The sequence below is a fragment of the Phaenicophaeus curvirostris genome, chromosome 3, assembly GCF_032191515.1.
Source record: "Phaenicophaeus curvirostris isolate KB17595 chromosome 3, BPBGC_Pcur_1.0, whole genome shotgun sequence".
Lineage (NCBI taxonomy): Eukaryota > Metazoa > Chordata > Aves > Cuculiformes > Cuculidae > Phaenicophaeus > Phaenicophaeus curvirostris.
Window position 1 is genome coordinate 46,495,284 of NC_091394.1, and position 20,543 is coordinate 46,515,826.

A 20,543-nucleotide genomic window follows, 5' to 3' on the forward strand; every position below is an offset into this window, starting at 1 on the left:
TTTTCACAGTCTTCTATTTTTATTAATCACAAAGAGATTCAATATCACACTCTTGGAAAAATGGCTAAAAGTTGGGTTTTTTTAGCCAGAATGTTCAGTAACTTAAAGTAGACATCTGCAGATACTTAAATGTTTTCATCTGAATTTCTGTCTTTCGTCTGAGGCAATTGACGTCTCTGTTTTTCAGCCAGAGGAGTCTCTCAGTCTTCTTGGAAAAGAAACTCTACTGCTTAGCTCCAAATTTCAGAATGAAGCTAAAAATCTGAAGAAAAAAAGTGACGGTCAGTTCTTGAGGGTTCACATCTCAGCTTCTATTTCTTTTTTCTATGTCCTGTATTGTGTTTTTCCTTAATGTGGGTTGAGATGTTTTTTTTTTAAATGAGCATAAACTCAGTGTAAAATACTGGATATGACTATATACATATTTTTACACAATTAAAGTTTTGGAGTCAAATATTATTTTACTTTTTTAGGTAAGAATATAATTTTTCTCTGTAAACATGTAAAAAATTGGCTTTTATTACTCCTCATTTACCTCTAAGCAATGCTTTCCTTAAATGGTTATTTTTCCAAATGTTAATAGTTTATTAATTATCAGGAATTAAGCAATGGACAAAGAACAAACATAATTCCTGAAAAAAGATATTCATCCAATTTTATCTAATAAATCATGGAATAAAGAAGCGTGTAGGATAATTCATTTAAAACATAATTATTTTTACTTGTTCCTTTTACACAACTGAAATGCAGAAACAAGCAGAACTTTTTCTGTGTGTAAAAGTGCTTTTTGGCTCACAGTCCCTCTATAAATTCCAAAATCCTTTTGGGTTTTCTTTGCTACTCAGGTAGGTATCAGCAAGGCATTGCAGTTTGCACCATGGAAGTTCAAAAAAGCATTTTGAACACAGACTTTGTGTAGGAGCAGAGGTTGACCTTAAGGGAAATTGTGGACAAAATTGGACAGAAAGCGAATGTTTCACAGAGATAAACTGTAACTGTAAAATCATCTTTGCTTTTAAAATCGATGTCTTTACAAATATGAATATATTGCATATAATTCTGATGGACAGAATACATACCCTTTATGTTCCTTCTGTTGTATGTATTTTAATTTTTAGTAAGAGGATTCTGCAGACAGACCACAGAAAAATGCTTCTCTGAATGGCTTCTATGAGATATCACAAAAATTGAATATCATTATAAAAATTATAAGGATTCACAATCATGGAATCATTTTAATTTATAACATTTTTTTGACTATGTTTCTATCAAAGCAGTTTGATGGAATTGGCCAGCTTTGAATGGAACAGTGCCTACAGGATTTTATCTGCACATACTGCATTTATTTTGCATTCTCACTTGCAAAATGTTCTTTCTGTAAAGAAAAAGTTTAATTGATTAAATAAGTGAACACTTGTTATCCCTATACACAGGTTTTATGTGGTCTGTATGATGTTTATGTGTAGAAAAATCACAGTTATTTCTTCCAACAGGCCTTTTATTTGGATTAAATGTCTTGAACAAAAAGATAGAAAAGAATCAGGAAGGTACTAATAAAATTGTCAGCCTGCTTAATGATTCCCTGTTGACACTAAAAGCATTGCCTAATGGTAAGTGAAATTTATATTGACGTTTTCCTTATTACAGAACCATCTAGTACAATTGTTACAAAACCCTGTTCTTTGATTGCAGAGACCTAGTAATAAACTACACTGGAGACTCACTTAGCCTCCTGCTTTACAAGGAATATTTTCCTTTTTTTTTTGGTAAACCTATGAAACATAACTGGGTTGTCATAGTTTCTGCAGTCTTGTACCCATTTCACACTCCTGTAAATCAGGAGGGACTCTGAAAGCAATGTAATTACACTGATGAGAAGACAGTGAAGTCCTAGAATGTTTAACCCCACATGGAGAGAAATTTATAAAGCGGTCTGTGAGGTTTTGCTTTCTTTTGATAACTTGTTTTAAGATTGTTTATACTGCGCTGTGAGTCTTACCATCTGCAGCTAAATGTTTTCTTGTTGTAAATTCTGACTTCATTTGAGTGATTAAAATATGCTTTCTGTGCTTTTCTAAAACAAAAGAAATCCCTTTTTCAAAAAAAGTAATTATTTTGGATAAAGGCAAGACTCAGAATTCATGGAAACTAATAGAGAAAATGCCTTTGAAGTTGTGAATAAGAGGATCTGAAATACTTTACTAACCTTAATAATGTTTTTATTTTAAGGTAGAAAAACACTCATAAATGTTTCCTGCCTGTATTGTTGGGTTGTACTCTATGCCCAGATTAGAAAGCTAAATACAAAGCTTATTCTTAGTTAAGAGCTTTACAACTCTTAACTCTAAATTGTGATATTAGTGATAAACTTATACTGTATATTAATAGAAGGATGCTATTTTACATAAAGCTACACATTGAAAATTAAGGCATTATTAAAATCATAGGACAGTTCTCCTTAACTCACATCTTAACATTGTTTGATTTCAATTATGTTGTTACATTTCTTGAAATTTTCTGGGGTTTTTGGGTTTTTCTTTTGTTTTTATTGTTTTTCTTTATCTGGGCAGAGATTCATTGTGATGTTGTGGTCTGTATGGGGTACTAGTGGTGAAGAAGGATCCTAGCAGATCTAAATCAGGCCTTCTGTGCCAGCTGCAGCATCTTCCCACTATTGCGGGCACAGGGTGTGTAAGGGGCAGACTGATATCATGCATGGTGCATTCACTGTATAAGTGACCATAGCCCGAGCAAAGAGTGTAATAGACTTTCTGCCTCATCAGCTTTCCGAAGGCTCAGAACATAAGTCTTAGACTAGTGCCTATGGCTGGCAACACTCAGGCAATGAACTTAAACAGTATGAATCTGATGTATTTGTATAACCATCTGGTTGGGATAGGCAGAATCAAATTCCCCATCTCTGTGTTCTGTGTTGTATGTGATATTCAAAGCTGGTCATTGAAAATAAAACTTTTTTCTTGGAATCAACGTATCAAATCTTCATTCCAACTGATGAGCCTTAGTTAAAATGTCTTCAAATTCTATTATCTGTGTATATGTGTAATACATTTTATTATTTACATTATGTACATATATGTGTGTGTGTGAACATACCTAACTATGTCTCTAGCTATATCCATATCTGTATCACCAGCTTGGGAACATTTACACTTTTTGTTCAGGGCCATAGCTGTGGCCTTTTTCCAACTTAGTAACTAGGCAAGAGGAATCGCACCAAACCTCCTGGCAGTCCAGTTTTACAGAAGGTAAAGTTCTTACGATGTAAGCCATGGTGCATTCCACAGTTAAGCAAAGTTGGATTACAGTAGATCTTTGGAAATCACCTCAGGGACTGAAAAATACAAACAAAGTAAAACTATTACAGTGAAAGGAATTTAACTGACAGGATATCTAGTGTTTTGACTATGTTTGTAACAGTGTTATAAAGCTAGGCATCTACTACTCTCGGGTAGGCACGAAAGCTGTGAATTTTTTTTAACTTGGGAACTGTGTTTCAGGTATAAGAAAATACATGCTTGAGGTGAAACAGCTGGCTGTGTCTGCAAACAGCAGTGCCATGGTGGGTTTAAATCACTTTGGAGATTTCAGTCAAAAGCTGCTGAATGCTTCTTCTACGTTGTCCCAAGTTAATGAGACAGTAAGGAAAACTAGTGAACTTATAACTGATTCATCAAAAGCTGGTAAGTTTGCTGCTTCATTGCTCTTTAGAAATGTCACTGCCTGCAGAAGCAGTGCTAGCATTCAGTTTTAATATTCACTAAATATGAGTCTTATGGATTGAAAGTTTTTTCCCAATTCAATAATAATGTGCTAACTTTTTAAAAGACCTCTAGAGGAATTGCATGGGATACCCTTCAGTATGCGTGTTCCTTACTGATATTTAAAATTGCTGGGCAAAAAAAGATCAATAAACAAGCCACCTTGACTAAGTGTTTTTGCAATGAACTGTACAATTCTGTCCTAACTTGCCTCAACATTTCATCTATGTTTTGGCAGCAATCACAGCTGAAAAACAAGTTAAAGAAGCTGAAGTGCAAGCAAGTCTTTTATTGGATAGGCTGAAACCTTTGAAAATACTAGAGGAGAACCTGAATAGAAACTTGTCTGAAATTAAAGAGCTCATCAGCCAGGCCCGCAAGCAGGCAGCATCTGTAAGTTCCATCATCCCAGACTGAACTGGCTTCACTTTCACTTTTAGTGGGGAGGTTCTTTGAGATGAAGAGCCTAAAGTTTAGTGCCAAAGTATTTCACTGTTCAGGGGTCTCACTGAAGTCCAAGAGCACTGACTGATGCTAAAAGCATAGTAGCAGGTTGGTTGATACATTTCATAGTTTTGGCTTCAAGTTCTATTTCCTTTCATTTCTTATAAAGAAATACAATATGTCAGAAAACAATCACAGAGATATTTTGGTGAGAAAGACACAAGTGGGAAGGTGAGTGCTGCCATTCTCTTTAGGACAAGATGTTGATTTCTAAGTTTGTTTTAAACATTGATGTGGGATGCCTCTACATTACATCAAGTATCATTTCAAATATTTCATCAAGAGTGTTGATTCTATCAATAGATTTGTCATGTATGCCCTGCCATGTCCATATGTTCTTCTTTGCAAGAAGCTGCCATGCATACAGAATGGAACGCTTCAAGACAAATAGTATACTTAATTTTAAATCTCAGCTCCCTGCTTAAAGGTAACAATAATGAATCAACTGTATTATGGAGTGAGTGGAATATGAAAATGACTTTGCACTCAGTAATTCTTGGTATGCCTTTGACTTTATATGGATATGATATTGCAAGGTTTAGGAAGCTTTTGTTTCAAAAAATAAAAAGCCTTCAGTTCTTTCTCCAAATCTCCTTAATTATATGGTTCTTGCTTCTCTGTCACAGTCTATTGAAGTTTAATGAATCCACTGCAGAAAAGAGGGAGTAGTATTTTCTGGAGTGTCATAAATCACAGAGGTTTGTAGAAGAAGTATTAGCTAGATCCCCTTTTCCAATTTTGAGTTTGTTCTGTTGTTTTATAAACTACTGCTAGAGGAGAGAAACTTTATATATCTGCGTCCATATGCCTATGCACACATGTGCTTTATATATCTAGTTGTTACAGGCATAGTCAATGAAGTTAAGGCTTGCTTAAAGTTGTTAAGATGGGTTTTCTGTCGTGACACTGCCAAGCTCTTTGGAGATTGGCTGCATCCAGATTAAATTGATGTCCTACCAGTATACTTGACAGTGGTCAAAGGAGTTAGTGGTATGACAACAGGAATACAAATTTCTCTACTTAACCTTAATAAACATTGATTTGCAACATGTTAAGAAATGCGGTTTTTAATAATCATGTAAACTAAGTTGTAAAAGTGTGAAATAACCAGAATCATGGCAACTACCTTTTAAATTAAAAAAATTCTCTTGACATGGACTAGAAATTGTTTCCTTTTTTTTTGAAAAAAAGGTTTTGAATTTCTATATCTTTATTTTCTGATGTTGCTACAGTGGCTTTTACTGACATATGGGCTTCTGATCCAAGATTTATTATTATTTTCTGTGATATTTGAATAGTTTAATTTACTGGCTTCAAATCTCCTAATTCAATGGATGAGTTAGGGCAAATTTAATTCTTTTCCATTTGTGAATCTCTCTGTTAAGCAATACCTGGGAGATTGCTGATATCCAACCCAGGCAGCAATACTTAGATGACATGAAAATATCTCAACAAATGGCTTGCATTTGTTGGTCAGAAGCAAAGTATATATTCCAGAAATATGTGCTGTGTACACTTAAACTTGTTTGGATTCCATTTCCTCCTTCCTCCCCAGATTAAAGTTGCAGTATCAGCAGATAGAGATTGCACTCGTGCCTACCAACCCCAAATTTCATCTACAAATTACAACACCTTAACACTCAATGTGAAAACTTCCGAACCAGATAACCTCCTTTTCTACCTGGGTAGCAATGGAAAGGTAAGTTTCTGGTATATATTTACTGAAGTTGATGGTATTTGGTTCTGCATCCAGCTTGGTTTTTTCCTACTTGACTTCAAACTAAGTACCCAAGTGAGGCCCCTCACAGGCAAATGTTTTCACTAGGAGTGGAAACAGTTTTGTGGTTTATATGACTCCAAACATCCTCAAAGATAGAGAATGAGAGCATCTGATTCGTTAGCATTGCCTTTTGGCCATGTAATGAAAATCCCCGTTTATATTCACACCATTAACACCACAGAGTGTAACATTCTGTGATCCTTTCATATAGCATGCTGGAGTATATTAAATTATTTACCTGCTATCACACAGGAAGTACTTGAATTTGTCCCTCATGAGCATAGTGCACTTGAAAAGGGGTATCACTGTCACATTGCCCTTCTCTTCTTTCCATCTGTAATTGTAATGAATGCACAACTATTACATCCTTGTAGCATGGTATCATGTGATAGTACGTTTTCACAAACCGGTAGGTCACTTCACATATATTCAGAAGTGTGTATTTCTATATGTGTGTGTGCATCAGAAATTTTCATATGTCTGTAAAGAAAACATACACCAACTTGTATGTAAACTGAGTGGGTTTTTAGTTTCATTAAAAGGAAAAATGGCTAAGTACTTACCAGGCCTAATTTTGCTAATAGTCCACTCCCATAATGTGGGACGTAGGGACACATGTCTGGACAGACTTTCTCAATGTTGCATGTTAAAATTCACAAAACAGAAACTGCACATGCCATGCCATCTATTAGAATAAGCCCTGCTGTTTTTCAGACAGACTTCCTTGCACTGGAGATGCGACGTGGTAAGGTAGCTCTCCTTTGGGATCTGGGATCTGGATCAACAAGAGTGGAATACCCTGATTTTCAAATTGACAACAACAAATGGCACAGAATACATGCAACCAGGTAATTGCAATGAAAATGGCATAAACGTTGGATAGGAAAATGGATTATTGGTTATTTTTTTAATGAGATGGCTGTATTGTAGAACTGTCCAGCTGCTTAGTGAGTGAACTTGTCATGAAAAACACAAGTCATATTCTGAGTTTTCCAGTGGCAAGATTTTTCTTATCCTTAAAAACAGGAGCCAATTCATTGAGACGTGTTGATTAAGACTGGTGATTTCTAAAACTATTTATTATTATTTGTCCTTGGCAGGTTTGGAAAAACGGGTACAATCAGCATAGAAGAAATGAACTCCAATCAGAAGCCTTCATCAAAATCTGCAGCCTCTCCAGGGACAGCCACCATACTGGATGTTAACAAATCAACTCTAATGTTTATCGGAGGACTTGGCGGGCAAATCAAGGTTAAATTCTGAGATCAGCATTCTGTAAAATGTTTTTATCATGTTAGAGCTATATTTTTGACTTAGAAATAATTGCATTAATGTATTACTTCAACAAGAAATGCCAGGTACTCTGAACATAAAGCAAAGATCCTGTTAGGATGTACTAGTATTCTGAAGACAATTTTCCTTGGAAATCTTTGCATAAAGTGTTAAGTAGGACACAGTGTGTGTGTATGCATGATACATAGACATCACACAAATAATTCGGTTTTTGTTTCCTTCTTCCATGGTTTCTTTTTGTTTGCCACTGTCATTCGTGCTATGAAGCGTGTAAGTAGGTTAAGGACATAGTTATTTTACTTGCTGCAAAATGAATCTATAATGTTTTAAATGATAATTGCTAATAGTTGTGATAAACATTGTTCTTTTGTTATGATTTATATCTAACAAACTTGAAGTTAAAGGTAAACAACCAAGCAAAAATTTGGCTGCATAATTTTCAGAATAGTTAACATTAATTGTATTCATGAAGTGTTTCTTTTCTTACAGAAGTCACCTGCTGTTAAGGTGACCCGTTTTAAAGGGTGCATAGGAGAGGCATCCCTGAATGGCAAATCTATCGGTCTTTGGAACTACGTAGAAAGAGAGGGCAAGTGCAACGGCTGTTTCGGAAGGTATTTTGTCTCACTTCCTTTTTTTTGTAACATATTTAGAGTAATTTACATCTGTAATACATATTTATGTGCTAGCTAAAAATAATGAACTCAGACAAATTGCAGTGTTTCAGTGTTCTTAACCTGTAATTCTGTAGTGTGCTAGTCATGTCAAATAATTTCTTTCTATGGAATTTTATCATTTATTAATCACTATTTCATAGATTTTCTAATGCTGTGGTCTGCTTTGTGCATTGCAAATAAATGCCACTGAACCAAATTAATTTGGAATGTTTGCTTTCCAGTAATTGCTATCAGGGCAAATTTATTCTTTCGTAGGGTAAGAAACAGTGTAAACCACTCCTAGAAAAAAATCCATAGCAAAACTATAGCCACTGAGCTTTCTACCATTCCTATAATCATTGTGAAAGAGGATTGCAGACTGTTTTTTTTTCCTTAAGGAATTGAAAGGAAATATGCTTGACCATATTCCCTTTTGAAGAATGTTTCATGTAGAAACAGCAGAGGGTGCTGCTTGATTGTATGAGATTTTTTACAAGTATTGTGTTGCAGGGAGAGACATCCGTAGAACATTTATTGCAAGGGCAATTAGGCAAAACATTTTGATAAATGGATGACGTGTGTTAAGTTAGAGGGTGTATCTTGTAACAACTAATTTTTTTTCCTGAGAAATCATTGAGTTTTTTTCATACATCAAGGAAGAACATTTTTTTTATCTTGTATAAATCCTTCGCTGTGGCTGAATCATGCATTATAAGATTCTATAATGAAAGTAGCCTTTGGCTGGAGTCAGTCATTCATAACATCAGGATTCAAGTCTCTTTCCACATTTTCTAATCATACTACCTGGGGGCTGCACCAACTGATCTATTTTCTCTTATATTTTATATAAAAGTGACTGCAAATCTTCTGTTAACATTTTCACTCTGTTTTCTACTCCTGTAGCCCACAGGATGAAGACAATTCATTCCATTTTGATGGCAGTGGATACTCAGTTGTGGAGAAGGCACTTCGCACAACAGTGACTCAGATAATATTGGTTTTCAGTACCTTTTCACCTAATGGGCTGCTTCTGTATCTTACTTCAAATGGCACTGTAAGAAAATTGATCAGATTCTTAAGCTGTCAAAAGCTATGTTTTGATCTCTTGATGGTTTCTTGCTTTCCTCTTTCTTATTTTTCAGTGTATGTATATTAAAACAAGTTATTGCCTTTGTATGGATTATCACCTGTGATTAATATGAGCCAAAGGAGTAAAGACAGGAACCTTAGAAATAACTTTTTAAAGCAAATATTCCCATATACCAAGGGCAAAATTAAGCAACAAGTATAATTCTCCAGAACTTGTTTTACTTCTAGACTAAAATTAACAATTATTTAACTAAGGGAAAGAAAAAATAAACAGTAGAGACAAGAAACTAGTTTTGTTCAATTGGTAGAACTTTTGCAGAAGGTAAAACCTTTTGGAACTGAGCTTGCAGAAGGGTAGTTCAATATTGAATAAGCATATTGAAATAAATCCATAAGAAGGGAATTCAGTAAGCTGAAATAAATGAAATAAAATTCCCTGCAAGTGCAACATAACCTAGACCCATCTCCAGTCCTTCACTGGCATGTCATGCAGTTTGCTGTATATTTAGCTGTTGGTTTTCTTTTCTTGAAGGAGGACAAAGCTTTGTTTAGATACAGATTTTTTCAGTCACTGCATTATTCATTTGCTTTGTTATGCACTCATTTGCATAATGATATCTAACTTAAGTTTTCTACAATGCAATTCAGAAGGTCCTCTTTACTATACAAAGAAGCACTTTGATTCTTGCAGAAAGAACATGGTAGTGTTTGATCGTTATGCTAACAGTCAAATCAAATTACTCTACCTTCATCCAAAAAGAAAAAAAAAAGCAAATGTGACATTTGTTACTTAAACATTCCTCTGCTGAGTAATCAAGACTGATGATGCATTTAAGTAAGAATAACATCAAAAACAAAAAGACATTTTTGTAAGGTGCATGTAATTTAATTATCCTGAACATGGCAAAGATAGCTGCCTTGGCCTAGCAAATAGTCCAGGTATGAGAGTTACCTAAACTTTTTTACACAGTAGCCCAAATCTGCATCCTTTTGGAAGGTTTTATTTCCAGGAATTTGATCTGTTGTTTGCTTGTTGTTGATTTTGGTTGGTTTTTTTCTTTTTTTTTCCCCGCTTCCAGAGAGATTTCTTGTCCCTTGAGCTTGTTGATGGCAAAGTGAGACTGACTGTTGATTTAGGTTCAGGACCTCTTGCTCTTACAACAGAAAATCGTTACAACAATGGAACATGGTATAAAATTTCATTCAGTCGGAACAAGAAACAAGGTAGGCTACAGGAAAAATACAAGTGTCTGCACATTTACAAGCAGAAGTATCTAAAGTAGCCACAGGAACATCACTGCAACCAAATCCGGTCATTTCCAATGCAGTTTCTCTAGCAGCCATATTTAGGTTACTTTGCTTTTAGAAGGACAGCAATGTAAATCTTGTGCTTGGTTTGGCACATCTTATATAGTGCTGCTACTGCAGAAGATGCCAGACAAGAATGTTTCAATAGTCTTTAAAGAGTGGAAGACTTTTGTCCTAGTCTGTATATCAGGTTTTACGTTTTCTGTTTTGTGTTTTAATAGTACACAGTGCAAGAGCATTATGGGGCCTATGTCAGGGAAGTAATACATTACAAATAACACATGTTAACAGCTGTAACATATTCTGATGTATATATTTTCCTATAGACTTTCCCAGATTTGCTTTTGGCAGAGAAGAATAAAAGATATTAACAGAATAGCTGGAAGTACAATAAGTTACTCATTCGAAAAATAAGATAGTCTGTACATGTTTGATGAATGATTGATGCATGATCAATGAATACTTTTTCCTTTATTAGAGAAAAGATTGCCAAAATGGAAGAGTGTGTGTTCATGTCCTCTTCCAGCTCTTCACTCTCTTTTCTTTGCAGGAATTTTGGCAGTCATGGATGCATATAACCTTAGTTATAAAGAAACCAAGCAAGGAGAATCTCCTGGGGTTGCATCAGACTTGAACCGCTCTGATAAGGACCCAATCTTCATTGGTGGGTTGCCAAGATCAAGGACTGTAAGGTAAAGTGTCCTCATGCTTTTCCCCCTTTTATAAGACTCTTATAAGTAGGCAGAAAAACTTTAACAAACTCTGCTCCCTCCACTGAAATTAGTGAAAATCAGTGAAATCTGAAGTCTTGCTTATGGCCATGTATACCACAGAATTATTTGTCCTCTGCCTTCAAACTCTAATATGATACTTTTCACTGGTAGGTCTGACACTCCAGTTCAGATCAGAGACAAGCTTCTATTTTTCCCCTCCATGGGTAATTTCTATGACAGTAGCTTCCTTCTCTTTGTGTCAGATTGTGGCAAGCATTCAGCACTGCTGCCTGAAGTGATGCTTCTTCAATCTCTGCCTGTGTGAGCTTTGTGTTTTCCAGCTGGCATTTATGTAAAAAATTTTGCTTCAAGATAAAATTTCTACTCCAGAAAGGAATTCTCATAATTCAGTTCTGAAACTTGGCACGGAAGAGAAACAGATCAACAAAAACCATTACAAATATGCATTTACTGCATGTCTACTTTATACTTTGTGTTGCATGTTCCTACTGGACTTATAAAGTCACATTTCTTCCAGTGGCTTTACTTTGAAAGGATAAACTTGGCAAAAAGTACCCCAAAACTTAAACTATCTACATGCTCTTGACAATAACATAAATTCCAGGGCAATACTAGTCTCTGCACAGCTACTGCAGAGATGCAGACTTGTTAATTTTAGCTGGGATAGCAGCCTGTAAGGGATATGGCAAGACAGCATTAGATATCTCTGAATTAAACCTGGAACCAAATTAGGCATCCTTCAGGCTCAACAAATGAAAAAGAATTGTTAGGTAGCAAGGTGCTTCAGTTACCCTCTCACACAAAAGCCATTACATTTCAGCTGAAGATTTACCTTAAATATTTGGAAAATGACCTGGCCTGGCAACACAGCACTACATGCTTGCAAGATAAAAATCCAGATTACCCCTGTTTTCTCTTAACTGGGATGGTGGCATTCTTTACAACAGTTCTCTCTTTTTCTTGTTCAAAAGAACTTTATCTTTTCTCCCAGGAGATTCCAAATACTGCTCCCTTGAAAAAAATGCCTTATTTTGTGTTTCAGGAAAGGTCTTAGTAGTAGAATGTATGTGGGATGCATCAAGAATCTGGAAATATCTCGGTCAACCTTTGATTTGCTTAGAAATTCATACGGAGTAAGAAAAGGCTGTGTCCTGGAGGTAGGAGACTTTTAGATTGTATGACCTCATCTTTATTGTTAGTGAACAATGAATAGTAATGTTTATGAAAAAATATAGTGAGTTGAGTTGGGTTTACATTGAAAAATTATAAGACAATCTAATCTATACTTGAATTTTTTTTTTCATTTTGATTGGGTTCTATGTAGAGACAAAGTCAGTAATTATTTCTTTTCCCCACAAAATAGCCTATTCATAGTGTGAGCATCTTGAACAATGGATATATTGAGTTGGTACCAAAGTCCTTGAGTCCAGAAACAGAACTGATGGCAACTTTTGCTACAAAGAACAGCAGTGGCATCATCCTTGCTGGACTCAGCAGGGGACTGGAAAAGCGACGACGTAGGCAAGCACATTTGGTAAGTACTGAAATGAAAGATTTTCTGGTTTTGTTTTTGTCATTTTTATTTTGTAATAAAATAAGTTTTTATGACTATAAATTTCAAAGAGTGGGAAAGACTAGGTGGAAAAAAGAGGATATTCATTGTAGCAGGGGAGAGGTGAATGATCAGTTAGTAGAGACCTATTATGGTTACTAGAACCCAAAGTGCTTTCGCAACAAGGAGGAAAATTGCACATGAAATTTACACAGAGTATTACGTTTTACTGAAAGATGTGAGATGAACAGCTATCTCATATCCAGTGGACTGTTTTTGAGCTCCTGGAATCCAAGGACAAAGTCTTAGTTGGAAGACCTGCTCTTTATTTCCTTCATCTGAAGGGAGGAGTTGTCTTCTGCTAGAAGACTTTGCACTCTGGGAGATATTAACGCATGCCTGCTAATATTTACATTTTTTATAAAAGTTTGTTTACAATAAAGTTGGAGGCAAGTTTTTCCAAAGTATGTTCTACTTAAACATTGACTGAGTGACAAGAGATTGAGTTATAGTTAAAAGTAATATTCTGATTAAATCCACAGCCCTTCTTTTCCATCATGCTGGTTAATGGTCAGCTTGTAGTGCACGTTAATGCTGGAGATAGAGCAAGTACTAGAAAAGTAACTCTTCAGTCTGCCAATGGAACATACAGTGATGGACAAGAACACTCTATCATCCTAATCCGGAATAAGAGGTACAAGTGACTGCAAACAGTACTATCCATGTAACTGTTGTATGCTATTGTCAGTTCACTGTGTTCTCTTGAGGACCTGCCTTTGCTGACTCATTAACTGAAAGAATCAGAGCTGTGTTTTTCTGCTGTTAATGGAGGTGTTCTTGTTCACATGCTAATTGTGTACAACATGCAGCCATTGATGAAGTTGTGGATAAAAGTGCTCAGAGTCTTTAGACAGTTTGGGCCACCTGAGTTAAGTACACTAAATAACATTAGAAAAATTGCAGCTATCAAAATAATTTGGAAATGTACCTATCAAAATAGCTTAGAAAGACATTTGACAATACTCTACATGTTAAAAATTATCTAGAGATCATTGTCTTCTAGTTTTAAGACATTGAAAAGGTTACCAAAGTGATAGAATCTTTATTTCTTAGAAGAGGACATTTTTGAAGCTGAAAGAAATGCTTGTGATTTGAAAATTAATGTTGTCTAAGGTGGTTGTTGAATGTTTTCCCTACTTCATCTTTTTCAGGATCATAACTGTACAGGTGGATGAAAGTAACCCTGCAGAACTGAGGCTTGGTTCATCAGCAGAAATGAGCCCCATTAATATTTCCAACTTTTACGCTGGTGGCATTCCAGCAGGAGAGGGCATCTTAGGGCTAAAAATGGCTGGCTCCTTTCATGGCTGTATCAGCAATCTCATTTTTAACAAGGAGTAAGTCAGAGGGATAAGTGCCTTATTTTGGAAAACTATGTATAGTAATTATTAATTGTAGTCTCTTAAATGTAGTCTCTCTCATACTGATGATCTGGTTATTGTAACGGGCGGAAAATGGATATTATCAGCTACATTTCCAAATAGTATTAAATATGTCTTTACTGCATATACAGATATCACACAAAATGTTATTTTCTCTACTACAGTTTCACCTGCACTCATAGACAGAATGATTTTCTAATAATATTTTTCTATGGACAGATTATTTGCTGCTTCTAGATCTTTTTATCCTAGCATGCTACCTCTTTCCCTTTCTAGTGAAAGATCCTGTAAAGCAGTCTCCTTGTGATTGGGAAAGTCAGGGATTTGGAATTTCATCTCTTACAATACAGGTGTTTTTTTAAAACACAGGCTTCTGTATTTCACTACTTCCATGAAGTATGAACATGTGAATATGGACTACTGCTTTTTGTCCGAGAAGCTTAAACCAGCTATGCAGCCCGAAGACATTAAGATTCACCCTGAACGTCAAGCTTTACTGCCTCCCATTAGGCCTCTTACAGACATAAAAAAAGTATGTATTACAGCATAGCTGTATTGTCTGTTATAGGAAAGTATTTTACAACAAGATTTAGCTTTTGTTTTAGCTTTGTGTAGAATTTTCAAAGTATGGACTGTGTCTGCTTTCTTCTTCTATGGTATATCATGGTTCAGAGCACGTGGATTTGAAATGATTGTGTCTTATAGATAAAACTGTGATGCAAACCTTTGTAGCAGCCCGTTGGCATTTTAGAAGGGAAATGTAGTTATATTTATTATTGTTCAGGCAGCAACACTGAAAAAGAAAAGAAAAGGTGGAATGATAACCCTCCCCCCAGGAGAAGGACTTTACAATAACTATTATCTTTAGTACCTTCCTAACAAAGTGGCTTTGCACTGAGATTTGAATTGTTCTACTCAATGTTAATATTTTGCTGTTCATACACATGCAGTCTCTGCCCTGTGTCAGAGGAGGCACAAACTGTTCAGGAGACACACGGCATCTACATACAGTTTGCATGGTACCTGTTCCCTCTCACACAGTCTCTGTTCACAAGACAGAAAGCAGCATTACTTCTCTCCTTCTGCAGCTATTCATCTTTATAATGCAGTATTTCCAAAGCATCCTGAAATCATTTCTCTGTGGCAACAGAAAGCAGGGGTTTATATATTTCAGACCACTCTTGCTATAAAAAGAAATAAGCTACCATTCTTACAGGTGAAATTTAGTTTTGGCTAAGACTCTGTTAGTCGGCTCTCCATCCCCCAAATCATAACAAAGAAGTGCATCCTCACTAAATGGGAAAATACTTCTACCAAGTCCGTAAGATTTTCACGTTGCAACTGTACTGTGTCTTCCAGCATTTGTTATCAGTAAGGCTATGAATTAAGACATATAGTGAAAGAATACTTCTCAAACTACAAACATTTGTAGAAAAGACTAGTGCTGTCCACGAGACATATCTTAATCATTAAACTAGTTCTTTTTGAGCCTAAAAATAGTTGAGAACAATTGGGAGTTCAGCGAATTGATGTTCCTGTATACTTTGCAATTATCATGTGGATCAGTTTTGCTCTTTACAAATTTCTGCATAGGCAAATTGCCATTCAGCACTTGCTATTCAGCGCCTGATACTGTTCTTCTTAATAAAGTCCCTTCATCTACAGGTAGTTTGTGCAAAAGACGAGCTAACTGATCATGTTCAAGGTGCCCATCAGTTTGGACTCTCCAAAGGCAGCCACTTGACACTGCTCTTCAATCAGTCTACTGTCAGGAAGAAGTGAGTATATCCTGTATCATACGTGCACACAATGTGTTATCTTGTATTGAGCTACAAGAAGCATAATGATGATTTTCATGAATGATCACTGCATTACCAGCTTTGAACATGTCCCATCCTTCAGGTTTCTGTGGGTTCCTCATGGAAGAAGGAACCATGATCATCACAATGTAATTTATGTGTCTTTCCCAGATTTGTGGTTATGAGTTAAACTCATGGTTAGAGTTCTGCATTTTTCCCCTTCAGACTGTAGGGTTCCACTGTAATGTCTGTAAGTATTTTGTCACGTTTTCCACATACAGAGCTCAGCTGGTCACGGCTCCTTTGACAAATGCAGATAACATCTCACCCTCTTCTCTAGAGTCTGCAATTGCAGCTTTCATGTCTGCTCCACTCCCCAGGTCACTGAAGGAGCTACGACTAGGGAGAAGGACTGTTATGTTGAGGCTTAACGTGTGATAACCTCTCTGCCACTCTTATTTGTTTGAGAGGCTTCCAACAAGGTCCCCAAAACACAGCCTTCAAGCCACTTGTGTGTGCTTCTTTCAACCCAGGAAGCCTCTGCAGGCATTATGAAAAGAGCCTTTTTTTTTCTTGTAGCTTTTCTGTTGTAACTGTTGAACATAATGACATTGCAGAGGATTGATGCTATGTAGTCTGAACATAGTGTCTCCATAATAAATGGCTTAATCAGCTCCTCCACCTTTTAAGCCTCCCTCAATTCTCAGTTTGCCCATTATATCCCAGCAAGCTTGGCTAATAGAAATGGATGGCATCACATTATCCTGGAATTCATTTATTTCTTGGGGCGGCAGGCGAGCTTGCAGTTGCAAACAGCTGAGTCTGTCACTCTTGCTCTGTGACAAGCAGGTTTTCTGTCTGTAAATAGGCACTGATTTCTATTATGAAATACATTATAGATCATGCTTTCTTAGAATCAATGCAGATTCTGCTGCTCTGGACTTCGTAATAATATATTTCCTTTGATACTAATAAATTGATTGGGGCAGTTCTCTGCCTCCAGAAAAGCTTTTTATCAATGCAGAAGAAATATCTCTCGGTAACTCTGAATTTCTATTGTCTAGACTTTCTGTCCAGCTGAATCTCAGAACCTTTGCCTCCAGTGGCCTGATTTACTACATGGCTCACCAGAACCAGGTTGATTATGCAACCCTACAGCTTCACGGGGGACAGCTGTATTTCTCATTTGATCTAGGCAAAGGAAAAACGGTAGCTTTTCACCCTGCTGTTATCAGTGATGGAAAATGGCATACGGTAGGTAGTCAAAAATCTTGTACTCCATTTTCTCTTCCCTGGAGTTACTGGGATGATTTTTACCCTGCTTTCCCTGTATGCTTTCTGTGCTGCAAAGGCAAACAGGTTTTATCCCAATCATGAAACCATGTAGCTACCTTTTGTTTGAGTATAATTATTTCCTTTTAAAATTCTGATTAATTATGCATCAATTCCAACATCCACTTGCTGTCAAGTATCTCAGATTATTTAGAAATAAAATAGTTCAAGTTCTTAACAAGGGTCATCTTCACAAGAGTAGAACTCAACAGAAATGTCCAGAAGCTCTTGACTTTTTCCACCAAGAGCCTGCATGCACTATCACAAATCTGCAACTGAGTGTGTAATAGGACAAAAAAGATTCGTGAGTACACAATTTCTCCTTTCTCCTACTTATCACTTAGTACCTGAGCATGTCATAGCAACTAGTGCTATGGAAGCACTCTCCTTCCTTTCCATGGTTAGTGCAACATTAAAAAAGTAGACATTAGGAATAAATGGAGACTGGAGGAGGAGGACGTGGCATAAGGAGAGTTTGAGGAGAAATTATGGCTACAGCTTTCAGGTGTCACATTGCATTCAGGGGCTTCTGAACAGAGTCTTGGGTCAGCCTGTATTGACCCAGTTACTTTGAGCAACCCACCTGCAGCTGGCTTGGGCTTTCTTCATGAGAAATGACTGTGGTGTCTGCATGAGTTCTACAAGTAACTGACCACTTTACATTTTCTTAGGGCAGATAAGGGTGGCAATATTCATCCTTCCAGGCTTCCCTTTGCTTGTCCATATGTGAAGCCTTAACTAGAGGATGTGATACAAAGGTGCCTGCTCTCCTAGGTGACTTGGGAATCAGCAGTATTGCTTTTGCTTTTAATATATGATCAGCAGTAGAGTAAACAGCAAAAATGAACATAAAGAAAGCAAATGTGAACTTATGCCAGAGAGAGATATCACAGTTAAGCTCTGCTTTCTACCTTGAATGGAAGAACACTCTAGGATTTACAGCTGCATGTTTATAACTAAATTTACTCTGTGAAACTCATACTCAAAAACTATCCAATTTTTAAGAAGTGAACAGATTCCATATGGCAGCTGATCTGCCTTTACTACCCAGAACAAAAAAACATGAGCTTGAACCTTTTATTGGAGAGTAAGGCTGTCATACCACTTCACAGCTGGGGATGATTATTGCGTAGCTCTACAATCAGTTTAAGCTAATATGCATTGCTGCTGGAGGAAGCACTTCTTTGCATTCTCTACCATCTGGTCTTATCACCCTGCTGTACTATTTTATTTTCTTAGCAATCCAAATGTTCATGAACCCTCATGTTCAGCCTGGTCAGGATTCTCAGCAGGACTGAAAGTAACCAAGGAAGAATAAATGGCTAGCTGACTTCAGATAGAGCCCCTCAACTGTGTATGAGTGCAAGGAAGGCATAGAGGCATGAATGAACAGGATGGACAGAACTGGAAAGCTTTTTTGGTCACAGCAAATTTAGCATTGTCCATCATGAAATTACAGTGTAGGAGTGTGCACTTCAGAGAACTAAGATGGCTCAGCTGGTGGGCAGCACAGTTGAAGTTGACAGCACCGTACTCCCCTCTTCAAACTTGGTGATGTACTCTCATCCTAAGGCAATAAACTAGTGCTTTTAAATGATTGTTAAGACACTGAAAAACTTATGCAGGACAACATGCAATTATTGTGGGCCCTTGGGGAGGCAGGGAAGCAGTTTAGCTGCACAGTTACATTCTGACATGGCCTGAGTCACAATGAATTTCAAGAGGATGCCTCAGTACAGTATGTCAAAGCAATGTAACCACTAAAGAATTGCCTTGCTTACTTCTATGGCAAATAATAACTAGGTAACCAATTCAGCTTACTGATTCATGTTTGCATGCTCTCATTTTTTCCAGATAAAGACAGAATACGTTAAAAGAAAAGGTATAATCATTGTGGATGGACAGGAATCGGTAGCAGTTAGTGCTCTGGGAGATGGTAGCACTTTGGATGTGGAGGGAAAGCTCTACGTTGGAGGACTGCCCCTAGACTACGTGCCGAAGAATCTTGGGAATGTAAGAAGGTTTGGGATGGTGGGGTGCCTCTGACGTTTTGCAATATTAGAATGAGTACAAGACAACAAACCCATCTAATACACTGTCCTGTATCTGACAGGGGCAAAAAGAAGTAATTAGGGAAAGGAACAACAGAAAAAACAATGACCTGTAACCACATAAATCTTTCCAGCTTTCTGTGGCTTAGCTTTTATCCATGTGTTTTAGTAATAGCCTGTAATAGATTTTTTCCTTCTATCAATCTTTCTGTTAAAAATGAATAAAGACTATAAATTCCCGTGTTTCATAGTATGAGATAAAAATATGACCTAGGATCTCAGATATTTTTGTATCTAAGTCCTATTGCATTCAAGTAAGAATTAGGTGCTGTAAATACCTCTAAAATGCTGGATTTAGCTGTCTTATGCTTTTTACACATGCTTTTAGAGGCTAGGTTTTTGTCACCTTCTTCCTTGTGTGGTCCATTGTCTCAGGGAGGATTACAGTGATGATAACAATGTTCCTGGGTATATTTTTTTCACCAGTGCTTTTTAATTGCAGAGAAGAGTAATAGCGAATAATTCTAAAGACTCTGTTTGCTAGAAAGAATTTGAGTGATCTCTACTTGCAAAATGTCTTGCAAAATCTTGATTTACTTGTTAGTTTAAAGCATGTTTGGAATGTCTTTAACTGTTGAAGGTATCACTGCTCACATTTAGGCACATACAATTACTTCTGTAAGTTATAAAGAGTGAATACTGTGTTTCCAAACTATATTTATTTTCACTCTAAGACAAATCTTTGTAATCTTAAATAAGTATATGTAAGAAATAGAAACTAATTACATAAATATTTTAGATCCTGCTGTGTTTTGTTCAGAGAAATTTTATTTATTTACAACAACAGATGAATCACTCAGAGAGCATTGCAGCAGTTTGTATTACACATTAACTCTTATATTTCAATATGCTTAGGTCACTCATGGTATTCCTGCCTGCATTGGTGGCATGACAATTAACAGCAAGCAACTGGACGAGAGCCCCATCTCCATTTTTGCTGTGAATAAATGCTATGTGACAGTGCAGGAAGGTACTTTCTTTGATGGGAGTGGCTTTGCTGCTCTTGGTAAGTGTCATTAAGTTAAAGCAGTACCTTACTGAATTAATGTCAATGAAAATGTAATCTTTTTAAGTCTTGCTGGAACTGTGTGTAATTAATTGACTCCTCACACAAAAGAGTGCATACCCTGCATATGTATTTCTGAGTCCCTTTAGTTCGTACGT

At 36.6% G+C, this 20,543-nt stretch overlaps 1 protein-coding gene across 1 annotated transcript in view; it reads left to right on the forward strand.

Moving 5' to 3' along the window:
- LAMA1 (laminin subunit alpha 1) overlaps positions 1-20,543 on the forward strand; it is a 103,678-nt gene that overhangs the window by 79,036 nt on the left and 4,099 nt on the right. The window contains exons 41-60 of the mRNA XM_069853887.1: positions 188-281; positions 1,494-1,610; positions 3,519-3,701; positions 4,018-4,172; positions 5,839-5,982; positions 6,778-6,911; positions 7,164-7,314; positions 7,846-7,970; positions 8,916-9,066; positions 10,181-10,325; positions 10,960-11,101; positions 12,186-12,300; positions 12,507-12,677; positions 13,238-13,389; positions 13,907-14,092; positions 14,507-14,669; positions 15,803-15,915; positions 17,001-17,190; positions 19,123-19,281; positions 20,235-20,385. Coding sequence (XP_069709988.1) covers positions 188-281; positions 1,494-1,610; positions 3,519-3,701; positions 4,018-4,172; positions 5,839-5,982; positions 6,778-6,911; positions 7,164-7,314; positions 7,846-7,970; positions 8,916-9,066; positions 10,181-10,325; positions 10,960-11,101; positions 12,186-12,300; positions 12,507-12,677; positions 13,238-13,389; positions 13,907-14,092; positions 14,507-14,669; positions 15,803-15,915; positions 17,001-17,190; positions 19,123-19,281; positions 20,235-20,385 — 2,941 coding nt within the window. The remainder of the gene's footprint in view (positions 1-187; positions 282-1,493; positions 1,611-3,518; positions 3,702-4,017; positions 4,173-5,838; positions 5,983-6,777; positions 6,912-7,163; positions 7,315-7,845; positions 7,971-8,915; positions 9,067-10,180; positions 10,326-10,959; positions 11,102-12,185; positions 12,301-12,506; positions 12,678-13,237; positions 13,390-13,906; positions 14,093-14,506; positions 14,670-15,802; positions 15,916-17,000; positions 17,191-19,122; positions 19,282-20,234; positions 20,386-20,543) is intronic.